Below are 13,237 nucleotides of genomic sequence, written 5' to 3'. Positions count from 1 at the left end.
GACGTTATTGTCAATTCTGAGTTTTCAAAAGCCTCATGTCGATGACCTACAATGGGGGAAAAAGAAATCTTCCTAGTCAAGTCCTCTTTTAAGACTCTTTTAATAACTTTTTTTAAACCAATAGAGCAATAGTTGTTGAATTGAACTGAATCTATATTTGCACTCAAAACGTTGTCGAACCTTTTGACTTTTCTTCTCGTTACAGAAATTCAAACACATAGCGTCGGATCGAACAATCGCTGCATGGCCGCTCATCGAAACCAGTTGATCGACGAGTTCGCCCGGGAGCACATCTCTAAGAGAGGCAAGAAATGCAAACGCTGTACGGGAAACCTTCATGCAGTGAAGCTAGAACACAATGTTAGGCTTCTCACCAAAAGAGCGGATGGCTCTGGAAAACTCAGCAACGTGAGCATATCTGTACAGGAAGCAAGGGACCACCTCAGGAAAATATACCAAAATGATAGTAAGGAAAAATTACAAACTATCTTAAGTGGGGGGTGTAGGTGGGTCACTGCATGGATGGCTGGGAGGGGGGGGGTAAGGGTGGATGGGATGTTTTTACTTTAAGGTACTTTTGCTTTGAAACAGATTGCTGTCTAGTACAGTTCTTGGGATAAACTGGAAGCTTCTTTAGTGAGGAAGACGATTTAAGAATGCTAAAACGTTTCCATTGAAATGTTAATAAATTTGGTCTCAAGATAAAGGATGTATGGGCTATTATTATTCTTTCAAATTTTCACATTTTGATAATGCAGAAGAAAAGTCATCACATAAAAATGTCCTAGCTCAAAGCAACTGTTTTATTTCCTTTAAACTCTTGAAAGCAACTTGATAGATACGGTTCTATGTTTGAGTGAATGTGGAATGTCATCGAACTGACTCGAAAGATTACAAAATGAGATTACCAAGATTCTATGCTAATCATTCTTTTGGACATGCATGAATCCACCCATGATGTCTTTTGTATCTACCTCATAGAGTCAAGTGTGCTATGTTTACACTGTTTCTGTTTCATTTCAGTCCTCAATGTCAATATAAAAATACCTTTCCAGGCCTGGAAATTCAGGCTTATTACTGGCTAAATGTCAGTGGACTACATTGTTTGTCATTAGGAAACAAAAAGGCAGTTGCACATTTTTCTGCCAGTACTTAGACATTGAGAATATAAACACATGATAAGTTGCGTTACAATTGTCAGCAAACTAACACAAAATTTTTAGCAGACTGCTTATCCACTAAAGAACCTGTGTAAGAAAATGTGTAAAAGTAAGTGGGCATGACGTTTCGATCCCAGCAGGATCTTCTTCAGAGGCTGAATGACAAGTTTCAGTAACAGAAGGGTCAGATACACACACAGATTACAGACAGGTTAATGAGCAGGGTGAACACAAAATAGATAGATTTAGGGGGATTAGTAGACAAGGGATGGAGAGAAGAAAGAAAGAACGGGGGAAGAGGAGAGGTAGGAGGTAACCAGCGGTCAAAAGTCCAAGAATGGTCATGATTACCATAGCTAACATAAGCCGATCTCTACTGCTTATTTATTGTGTAAAAGTAAGTGGGCCTGACGTCTCGATCCTAGCAGAACTTCTGAGGCTCTGAAGAAGATCCTTCTAGGATGGAAACATCAGGCCCACTTACTTTTACACATTTTCTTACACCGGCTCTTTAGTGGATAAGCAGTTTGCTAACAGTTTTGATTATTATTTTTATTCTGCTTATTTTATTTTTAGCAAATATTATTGGGCTTCTCCCATAAGTCTGTGCAATAACTGATGTCTGCTGTAATTCATGAAAATGGCGTTTAAGAACAGAAAAGTTAGGCCTGCTGTCACAAATATGAGCAGATCCCCTTATCGAAAGAAGTATGAAAATGACTGACAGAGGCGTAATTTTTACGATCTCATCGATAGCGAGCCTCGTCTCTCATGTAGTCTGTGTATGATTTCCTCCGCAGGCTTTTGGAAGAAGATTTTTGTATTGAGGTTACCTAAAATTATGAATGAACTCATGTAGTTTCTTACTTATCTTGCAACAGATCGGCCTCCATATTTCCTCTCTATCGATTTCCGGGAGTTTATATTGTTCATCATCTCTGTTACTAGACCATCAAGAGCTTTGACAATTGTTTTCATATAAGTTTAATTTTATTAATTACAGAGCACTACCTCTCTAAACTTTATGGTATGTTGGATAAGCCTAAAGACAATGATGATATGGAGTCATCCCCGATGGACCAGTTTTTTATTGAACTTTTACCAGTCATCCCCTCCAGGTTTAGACCAGTGAGTCTATACTTTTCTCTCTTATTTTCTTTTTGCTTTTGGATAACATTTTTAGGGCTCTTAAAATGCAACCTGGATTCGGTTGCTAGGTGTGGCTGTATCCTAGCAACCAAAAACTTTTAAAAAGTTTATTGCCCAAATTCATCCTTTGAGACATGTGGCAAGACACCATATCAATTTCAGGCGATTCTGAGAGGGGTCGACGTGGAAGCCTCTGTTGATTTGGCATGAATTGACCCATTTATGAAAGAAAAAAATCCTTTTGTTACCTATCTATGATTTATAGGGACATTCCCCGTGGTTGACGTTGATTGCTTAGGCAAATTTGATGGAATTTTTGATATGTTTTTGTCTTTAATATGAAATGCCGAATAATGATTAAACAGACATGGCACTTGTATCTTAGTATCGACTGCACCGTTATTTTCATCTGTAGAGCGTCTCCGTCACAGGATATTCAGCATATTTCATTCTTGTCAGTGCTATAATATTGTTCACAAAGAAAATTAAACAAGTGTTCATTCATACTTAGTAAAGATTCCTAAATCCTATTGGTCCATTCTGACCGTGGTTAATCCTGTGAGTAACGCACGGTAAAATTACAGGGCATCACTTTAATAAATCTTTGGTTATATGTAACCAAAAATGTTTTGTTTTATGATTTTTCCCCCACACAAATGGTAGTGTATGAATGAACGGGGTTAATCAACGGTCTAGCGTGCGTTACTCACATGATTAATGCACTCTGGGTGTTAATGCTATCGCTGGATGCACTCGGGCTCCGCCCTCGTGCATTGCTTGCATTATCCCCCGATCGTGCATTAATCCTGTGAGTAACGCACGCTAGACCGTTGATTAACCCCTTATTTACGTTCTCTCTTGGTGGTGGGATAGAGCTGTTTTTTTCTCTTGCTTCTGTACCTGCCAGGTATCTGGAGGTGCTGACTCTAATTTTTCCAATGCGGAGTCCCTCGGGCTCGCACATATCATACAAACTTGTAATACCCTACGGGAGATAGCACGAGCAGTAAAAAAATCAAACAGTGGAACAACGACCGGTACTGTCAACGAGAATGTGAGTTTCAAACTGCTTTTTTTTCTTTTTTACTGGACATGTTTTAAATTTTACATATGTTAACATAATTTACCTATAAAACTCACTTGTTTCTACACAGACTTTTCTTTTTTAATGGTTATTTCGGTTTGTTTGTTTGTTTTCAATAATTTCCTTTGGTGCTTTCTTGTTGATTATTGCTAGAATAATATCCAAGGGGGAGGAGAATCAACACTGGCAGAGAAACTTCAGAGGACTTGGTACGAGTTACAGACCGCAATAAACTGCACCGTGGACAGCGACCTAGACAAACTCAACAGATTTAACCAGAAGAAAGGGGTTAAGCAGGTCAGTTGTTGGACTAAATTATGTCAAAAATGTTTTCATGTTGACCTGGTGATTATAGGAGAAGCAAAGGCAAGGTAGAGATGACTGCGATGAACAAGTTCTTCAAACAGCTAAGAAAAATCTTCTTCCATTTGGGGGATATCATTCTTAAATGTCCTGTTTATAAATATTTATATTTATACTGGAAATAAATAAATGGGAAAAAAAAATGAAAAAATGTTCTTTCAAAACAAGACTAAAGACTTGAGCAAGTCTAATTATGACATCATTGAGCCACGTACAGTAAATTGTATTTTCTTTTTGTGTTACAACGGTTTATTCCTGTGATAGTGATGGGTTTTTGCATATGTAATTATGAAAGCTTTGAAAGTTCATAAATTTACCTACAAATAACAACATTGGGTTTAAGCATGATCACTGGTTAATGTCTCCTAGAAAAGGTGAAAAGACATACAGAGAATATAAAAGGTTTCACCTCACTATGACATCATTATGACATCATTATGACATCAGTATGACATCATTATGACATCACAGATAAGCAATATGGCAGCTCCCTGTCATAACTTTGAACCACAATATCTTACAAATGGTGCAATATTTTCCTTACCTATTTTGGGGGGGGGGCTGTTCAACATAAACAACTGTATCATTGAAGCTATTTAACGATGATTCTTGGGTTTGTTTCTCCTTTTAGTTGGCAATCTGGAGTTTGATATCTCCCACTTAATGTAATGAGATGGCTGCAGGCAGTCTACCTAAACTCACTACCTCATTCTCATATAGAGTATAGAGGTTATACTTTTACACATTAGGGAGTGTAAGCTCAGTGGTTAACGCCGGTGCCTTCCAATGATTAGGTCCCGAGTTCGAGTCACTCCAAGATTGATGTATGTCGTCCAGTTACTGACTTGTTGACAATTGGCAATACGTTATCATGGACGTTAAAAATATGAATCTAAGAGTCTGACTTTGGTCGGCTTGCGGCTTTAATAAGCCAATGAGGCTTCTTCGCGAGTTCCTGCTTGCAGGAGGATCTAAAATACATACATCAAAATATTCAGGACAGGATGGAATCATTATTTGACCTGTTCTCTAATGTTCATTTGCTGAAAACAAAAAACATCCTAGGAAAATGTCAGTCGCTTGAAATCTTATTTTGACTAATAATACTTGGTAGGATTTCTTAAAATTGCTGACCAAAGTAAAAATAGGTTAAGAACAAATTACAACATTTTAAATTTTCAGACCCTAGAGAGAAAGGAAGGCATCTTTAGAAAGTTCATGATGGGTAAGAGAGTGAACTACGCTGCGAGGTCCGTCATATCGCCCGACCCGTACATCAACAGCGACCAGATAGGTATTCCTGATATCATCGCCAAGAAGCTGACTTATCCGGAACCCGTAACAAATCATAATATTCATGAGTTGAGACAAGCAGTGAAGAATGGGCCTGACGTTCATCCAGGGTGAGTTAAACCAATTTTGTTTGTTGTGAATTAAGAAATATTGTAAAGGAAGAGTCAGTTAATGTCGTCTCAAAAGTTGAAACATGAAATTCTGGAGGGACACATGTATGAAAAATGAGGTGAGTTTAATGGGATATTTTTACTTTTAGACAAGTAAAATCATGGGAGGAATTATGAAATAGTGAATTCTGCAGTAAACTTCAGAGGTTGCAAAGCAATCAAGGTTAACAATAATAGCATTCTTTGATACAATTTGTACCCTAATTTTTTTTGTGAGACAGTTGATAACTCATTAAATAGTACTATTCAGATAGAATAGTTATACGTGACTAGTACAAGGCTTGGGTATGTCGGTACAAGAGCAGGGGGCATAAACAGCTAGGTAGCACAATTATGTTACCTATTCCCAAGGGACTTGTGAGACACATTTGAAATAACATTGTCATGATCACAGTTACAATCTTGGTGCAATAGGGGGGGGGGGGGGTGAGAGTGGAACTCCTTTAGTAACACCATCGTACTCTTCATACACTACAGGGCAGTGGCGGTCGAGGAGGGCCACGGTAAGATACGAAGACTGAATCCTTCAAATCAAACTTCCAGAGATGCCATGGCTAACCGATTAATGGCCCCTAGCGATGTCTCCGACATGCCCACACCAAAAAAGGTGAGACGGATGCATTCAACATTAAATAATCTCATGTTCAGGCTTTTCTAGTTTCTTTTTCTCTTTTTGTTTTACAAACATGGTTTTGTTGTTGCAGAATTCTTAAAATTTTGGAAGGAGTCTTGGTTATTTTCAGTGTATTGTGGCTAACATACAAGTGACCATTTGTAGGAATTCTGCCATATTTAGTGGTTTGTTTAAGTATAAGCTTGAAGCATTAAAAAATTGTGAGAAAAATCCTGTTAAAAATGTGAATTATTTTTTTTGGAGCCGTGTTGCGTCCAAATGTGCAAGGTCCTTTCCTGTTACAGAAGTTGGAACCATTGTTTTCCAATTTTGTGTCTCTCTATGCAATATTTAAGACGTTCCACATAAAAGCATCACATGGTAAAAAAATACCACTCTGGTGGCTGTTGTCTGGTTTAATATAGAAATGCAACCTTTATCTGTTCCAGGCTGATTTCTAATGACTTTCATATAGACATTTATAACAGGAGAGCTACATTTTGGCAGTTTGTTCTAGCATCCTAAAAGGATTTATCTAAATTATTGCATTTACACAATCAGTTTTCTTTCATGATCAATTTGTGGTGTTTTGCTGTTGATCAATTTTGCTGTAACAAAACTTATGTCCATTGTCATTTTTTTCTTCCATTCGTTTGAAAAATCTGCTCGCTTGGAGATCTTAAGGTCAAAACATGTTGACTTGAGTTGGATACAAAGTATAACATCTGAGAGTCTGTCACTCCTGGACTCAAGTAATACAAAGTTCTCCATAATTTTCATATGACAGTGCTCTATCCTGTGTAATGTAGTCATCTGAGATTCTGTTATAAATTATACTCAATTTCTGTTGGGGAAAGAAACCTGGAATTCTTTCTTTATGTTGAAGTGTGTGTTAAATGTGAATCTGAAGATGCCAAGTCTGGACAATTTAGTCTATGAAATATACTAATTATTCGTCATTCCACCAACAGTCATTCATCTCATCTTCTGCAATCTGATTGTCATCTTATTTCTTTTAAATTGACCCTTTTATCTTCCGTAGGTCCACAGACACATAAGGAACGGTGACATTGTGTTACTTAATCGACAACCGACCCTCCACAAACCGAGTATTATGGCTCATAAGGTATGTTCACATCAGGATTGGTTTTGGTCACATACTAATATCCTCCTGTTTTATTAACATCATTTGTCTTAAACAGCACCAGTTTGCAAAATTTCGAAGTCTTATTTTATTTTAAATTCATTCCCCAGGTTCGAATCCTCTCAGGGGAGAAGACACTTCGTCTCCACTATTCCGCCTGTAAGACATACAATGCAGACTTTGACGGCGATGAAATGAACGTCCACTTTCCACAGAACGAGATGGGAAGAGCTGAAGCCACGATGATTGGTTAGTTGGATTGATTACTAAAGGTTCTAAGGGATGGAGTAGGAGGAGGATGAAAGGGGAAGAGAAGAGGGCAGAGAAGGAGGGTAGGGGAGATTGGGTGGAGAGGGGGAGGGGAGGGAGTGCAAGAGGAGGGGAGATTGGGCAGGAGGGAGTGGGAGGGGAGGGAGGGAGTGGGAGGAAGGGGTGGTAAGGAGGGGAGGGAGTGGGGAGGAGATGAAATGGAAAGAGAATAGGGGAGAGAAGGAGGAGAATGAAGATTGAGAGGAGGGAGAGGAAAGGAGGGAGTGGGAAGAAGAGAGTGGGAAGGAGGGAGGTGAGGAGAGATTGGGAAGGAGGGAGGGGAGGGGAGATTGGGAAGGAGGGAGGGGAAGGGAGGGGAGATTGGGAAGGAGGGGGTGTGGGAGGGGATGGGAGGGGAAGATATGCATATGTAGTCATGATCAGCATCAGCTATACACAATGCAAAGTATACAAAATTGGATCAATCTGTCTAGTTGGAAATAGATATATATAATAATGTAGTTAAGTTCTCGAACAAACAACTTGACTTCCCACATCATCATCAGAAGTTGAATTTTTCAGTAAAATGTTAAAAGAGAGAGAGAAAGAGACAGTTGAGTCCTCTTTGGTGGATCCTGAAGTAGAGTTTTGATTATAGGACAAAACCGGTTCACAATATATACCTATGATTAACTTTGTTCTTTTTATTCTCTCCTTTGTACTTCAGCCAATACCAGTGAACAATACCTGGTCCCAAAGGATGGAACACCTTTAGGTGGTCTCATTCAAGATCACATGATCGCCGGTTTACATATGACAGTTAGAGGGCGCTTCTTCACATGGTACGTTTACCTCGGTTCTTTTGCAAGCTCTTTAACCTAGAGTATCTTTAGACGGATTAAAGGAAACCACTCCAGTAACTTGGTGTCTAATCCGCGGCACTTCAGTAGAAGAGAGTTTAGATGGTGATGGAATCCTCAAAAAAAACTCCTTGAAAATTGAAAGAAAACAAAATTCCAGACCTCGGTGATCAGTGATTGCAACACAAATACCATTTTTTAATAAACAGTATTATAGAAAAGCTCTCTAAGAGAAACTCAACTCAACTCAACAAAATTTTAATTTTAATCTTAATTGAACTATAGCTGTAGACACAGGTGATACTGAGTTTTATTTGTTAGCTGGTGTCATTTTATAACTCCCAAAGGCCTAACTTATTGCTTCTCAATTAAATCAGAGAGAAATATTGGCTGGAGTAAAGGGCCAGAGATAACCAAAACCACACTATATCAAGACTGGTTATTATGTACAGGTTAGGCTGGTAGGATGTTCAAGCCTTAGGCCTTAAGAGCGGACATAACTCAAAAGTGCAAGAGCTTTTTTTGGGGTTGAGCAGGATTTGAAATCTTTCACAAGGCTGTACTAAGGCCTATGGGCTGTCTGATAAGCAGCCTATGCCAAGATGAATAGTACACGTAGACCTGACTTGACCATGCAAGGTCAAAGACTTTACTTGAGTAAACAAATACTGTTCAACCAAGGAGAGCGCCTTCAAGATTGTCCATAAATTTTATCCTCCAACTGTTTTAGCCAACAATACAGTTCGTATTTAATAAGAGCCTCGTTAACCTTCAGCCCCGAGACAGTCTGTTGGTCTTCATAAAGTTTATAAGCACTATGCACTAGATCAATAAATTTGATAATTTGGTCATAGAAGTGTTAGAAAATGTCATAAACTTTTAACGGTGCTGTACCTTTCGAGGACGACAAAAGCAGTCCATATTTAATAAAGTCCTTGGTGACCTTCGGATTATCGACAGTCTGTTGGTCATTTTACAGTCAGGGAACTTTTAAAGGATAAAATAGTTTGTAAATTTTGGTCATCAAATTCTCTCAGAGGTCCTTGAGTTTGTCATGCAGTGGGGGAAGCAGGAAACCTGTGTAAGTTTGGTTCCACGATGCAACAAATAAAACACAAACACAAACGTTATCAAATACAGTCAATGTAATGTAAAGTCAGTAGAGAACCCAGCAAATGCTAACAATGTGTAGATAATACATAACTCAATAGAATCACCGATATTTTACAAGGGGCCAATGACAACTCTCTCTTAGTAACAATCGCACGGTTTCTTCCACCATGTCTTCATCTTGTTAGCACTACCGTTTGAATTATGAATTATTACCTCTAGTTTGTATCTGTTTCTACTCGTAACTTACTGAATTCTAAATGATGGAAAAGGAAACACCAATATTTAAATAATTCTTCTTCTTTTTTTTGTTCAAATGTAGGAGTCAGTACCAGCAGTTAGTGTTTGCAGCACTCACAGATAAGAGCTGTGAAATACAACTCCTTCCACCATCCATGATAAAGCCCGCCCTCTTATGGTCTGGCAAGCAGGTTGTCTCCACTGTGCTCTTGAATATTATTCCAAAGCACAAGCAGCTGTTAAACTTTGTTGGCAAGACCAAAGTCAAAGACAAGGTTGGTAACCATAGCAACACACAGTCACAAAGATTTTGATGGCATGTTTTCAGGATAATAATAATATTTGATTTTTATATAGCGCTTTATACCAGCAATAGGTCTCAAAGCGCTTTAGAGACGTTATATTACCCCTGGTCAATGATAACCCGTCTCAGAGACAATCTCTCCAGTCGGCAGCAGTTATATACTGCGCCCAATGACAAGTTACCTCACAGGTACCCATAAAGTATTGAATCCCAAAGAAACAAAAATAATTGATTATTAGTTAATTCTTCCCCACCAAATGCATAGAAGAATACATCATAAGAGGAATTTTCAGTCACTCTTGCTTTATGCTAACGCGTAGCATTTATATTGACATCTTTAGCACTGTGCATCACTCACCGAACAGTGTTTTCACATATGGATGGATGACTGGTCTCTTGCCTTGTCTAGCAACAGCCTCTCCCCTTAGGTGGAAATTACACTCAAATATTGGTTTATTGCGAGAGACTGTATTGCACTCGCTCCAGGCATATTCAAAACAATTATTCCTGAACTTCCCAAAAACTAATAGAGCTGATTGCTTCATGTTCTATTTTACAGCTCTCCTTATGGATCCTGTGAGTTGTGGAATTTGTAACGCAAATTCTGCTCGACTTTCATGTATCTCTCTGTTACCTTTTACTATTTTGTAAATCCTAATAGTCATGGCTAACAACATCACCGAGGAAGTGTGAAGTCGGTGGAACAACTATTGGGAACGAAATGACTGAAGCTGAGGTTATCATCAGGCAAGGAGAGCTTCTTTGCGGGGTACTGGATAAGGAAAACTATGGTCCTACACCATATGGTATGGTCCACTGTTGCTATGAGGTGAGCCCCCCCAACCCCAGGTCATAATAATAATTTGATCATCACTATTTAGATAGATAGATAGAAAACTTTATTGTCCATTTCAAAACACTTTGAAAGGTCATTATCTGTATCTTGTCATATAAATATTGGCAACATGCATATTTTGCCCATTTTAGATAGTAACAAACCGTGGAAGTCATAAATGTAACCTGTTCACGTCCTGAATTTTTATGCATATCCCTACACAGTCTTTTGGGTAGACACTATTGACAAAGCCTATACATACGTTGCTTGAGTCAAATTTAATCAGAGAGGTAGACGAAAGTTGTCCTCAGATGCTGTCATTAGAAAAGTCCCCTTTTTTTAAATAATACTTAAATTTAGAGGAAAGCTAACAATTATTTCAGTGCAGAAGCCCTACTTTTAGAAATCAAATTTTAACAGCATCATTAGTGTCAATCATTGAAGCTTTCTTAGCAGGATGTTATAACAAGCTAGTATTTGCTGTCATTAATGTTACTTTGAACCTACAATATATCAGCTGTGATCCTGATTTAGATAATTCTTTCCTCAGCTTTATGGAGGACAGGTTGGTGTGGCCCTCCTGAGCTCTCTTGGTCGTTTGTTTACAGCGTTCTTACAACAAATAGCCGGCTTTTCCATGGGTATCAAGGACATCATTGTGCTCCCTGAGGTAAATTACTTCTTGATATATAGAGCAATGCTCCCTGTAGTGCAACTAGTTGTGTTTTATTTACTTAAATGACACAGTCAGATTCCTCTTCCACTATTTCACTCAATATAAATAAATGCCAATGTTTTCTTCGTCACCACTCTGCCTCTTAACCTCCCCAACCCCGCATCCCACCTACTTTCCCAAGAAGTTTAACTGTCTGATAATAAGGGGTTAATCAACGGTCTAGCGTGCGTTACTCACATGATTAATGCACGATCGGGGGATAATGCAAGCGATGCACGAGGGCGGAGCCCGAGTGCATCCAGCGATAGCATTAACACCTGGATTGCATTAATCATGTGAGTAACGCACGCTAGACCGTTGATTAACCCCGTTCATTCATACACTATCATTTGTGTGGGGGAAAAATCATAAAACAAAACATTTTTGGTTACATATAACCAAAGATTTATTAAAGTGATGCCCCATAATTTTACCGTGCGTTACTCACAGGATTAACCACGGTCAGCTGACCTGAATGGACCAATAGGATTTAGGAATCTTTACTAAGTATGAATGAATGACAGATAATGAACTAATTTTGATATTCAGAGTATCATTTCTCGTTCAATTTTGTTGTGAGCAGTTTTGAAGGCATAGAACACTGCTATGCACCTTTGCACCTGTATTGCAGTTGCCCATATTACATATACATTCAGAGGTTACCTAGTGGATGGCTATATATAGGCCATACATGCAGAAACTACCGGGTCAGAGGTAACCCACTGAGTGACTAGCCATTCAATGGCTACCCAATCAGTAGCAACCTGTGTAGAGGGCTCATCTTAATTGGTTATCCTCTCAGAGTCTGACAAACTTTAAGCCATAAAAATGCCTCCATTGACTAACCCATTTAGTTTTATCCTGATTTATCATTCACAGGCTGACAAGAAGAGACAAGCCCTTATCAAAAATGCATCAAAGCTAGGAGCAGAGGCAACAGCGAGGGCGTTAGATGTGGGAGATGAAGAAAACAGAGAAGAAATGGCAGATGCCTTCGAAGCTGCGCACAGGTAATTACATAGGTGACTTGATAGGTAACTTGATAGGTAATTCCATAAGTAACTTCACAGGTAATTACATAGGTGACTTGATAGGTAACGATAGGTAACTTCATAGGTAATTACATAGTTAACTTCACAGGTAATTTCATAGGTAATTACATAGGTAACTTCATAGGTAACTTGATAAAGTAATTACATAGGTAACTTGATAGGTAACATCATAGGTCCCTTGATGAATTGGAAGGTGACTCTGTAGTGTGTTGTTGTTAACACTCACACAATCTGTGTAGTCTGTATAATGTTGTATAGGATGTCACTTTGCCAGGGTAGTATGGAGTATGTTTAAGTGTGTTGTTGATAACACTCACACAATCTGTGTAGTCTGTATAATGTTGTATAGGATGTCACTTTGCCAGGGTAGTATGGAGTATGTTTAAGTGTGTTGTTGTTAACACTCACACAATCTGTGTAGTCTGTATAATGTTGTATAGGATGTCACTCTGCCAGGGTAGTATGGAGTATGTTTAAGTTTTCTACTTCTTGAGCATGAAGTATAGAATTCGGTTAAAAGGAAGTCCATCTTACCTTGTGTCATTCAAAGTTGCTGTGTCAATAAATGGTATCCTCTGGCTTTTAGAGTTTTGTAAAGTATTCACTGCAGAGGGAAGTAAGTACTGTTATCTGTGAGCACGTCTGTGTGACAGTTTGTGTATCTGTATAACCTGCACTTGCCACGTGACTGTAATTACAGACATAAGTGAAAATATGTGACAATATGTGACATTGTGCAATACGTGGCAACCAAACATGACATATGTGACACTTGTAATATGTGAAAACATATTACTTTTCTGTAAAACCACAATGCACATTTTCATGCTATTTAGTGTCTAATGGATAATTAAGCAGTGCTTTGGTCAAGTGGATATAAAAGGCAGTGGCCTTAA

General features: G+C 38.6%; 1 protein-coding gene across 3 annotated transcripts in view; it reads left to right on the top strand.

Annotated features, from left to right (window-relative positions):
• The window catches only part of LOC139979510 (DNA-directed RNA polymerase I subunit RPA1-like), a 40,364-nt gene that overhangs the window by 4,537 nt on the left and 22,590 nt on the right, over positions 1 to 13,237 (top strand). For all 3 annotated transcript variants that reach the window (XM_071990387.1, XM_071990396.1, XM_071990404.1), the window contains exons 5-17: positions 206 to 466; positions 2,164 to 2,288; positions 3,217 to 3,363; positions 3,547 to 3,690; positions 4,939 to 5,159; positions 5,697 to 5,826; positions 6,875 to 6,958; positions 7,087 to 7,225; positions 7,953 to 8,067; positions 9,518 to 9,710; positions 10,401 to 10,568; positions 11,125 to 11,244; positions 12,169 to 12,299. In XM_071990387.1, coding sequence (XP_071846488.1) covers positions 206 to 466; positions 2,164 to 2,288; positions 3,217 to 3,363; positions 3,547 to 3,690; positions 4,939 to 5,159; positions 5,697 to 5,826; positions 6,875 to 6,958; positions 7,087 to 7,225; positions 7,953 to 8,067; positions 9,518 to 9,710; positions 10,401 to 10,568; positions 11,125 to 11,244; positions 12,169 to 12,299 — 1,978 coding nt within the window. The remainder of the gene's footprint in view (positions 1 to 205; positions 467 to 2,163; positions 2,289 to 3,216; positions 3,364 to 3,546; positions 3,691 to 4,938; positions 5,160 to 5,696; positions 5,827 to 6,874; positions 6,959 to 7,086; positions 7,226 to 7,952; positions 8,068 to 9,517; positions 9,711 to 10,400; positions 10,569 to 11,124; positions 11,245 to 12,168; positions 12,300 to 13,237) is intronic.

This window comes from Apostichopus japonicus, chromosome 2 (genome assembly GCF_037975245.1).
Source record: "Apostichopus japonicus isolate 1M-3 chromosome 2, ASM3797524v1, whole genome shotgun sequence".
NCBI lineage: Eukaryota > Metazoa > Echinodermata > Holothuroidea > Aspidochirotida > Stichopodidae > Apostichopus > Apostichopus japonicus.
This window is presented reverse-complemented; position numbering and strand designations above follow the sequence as displayed.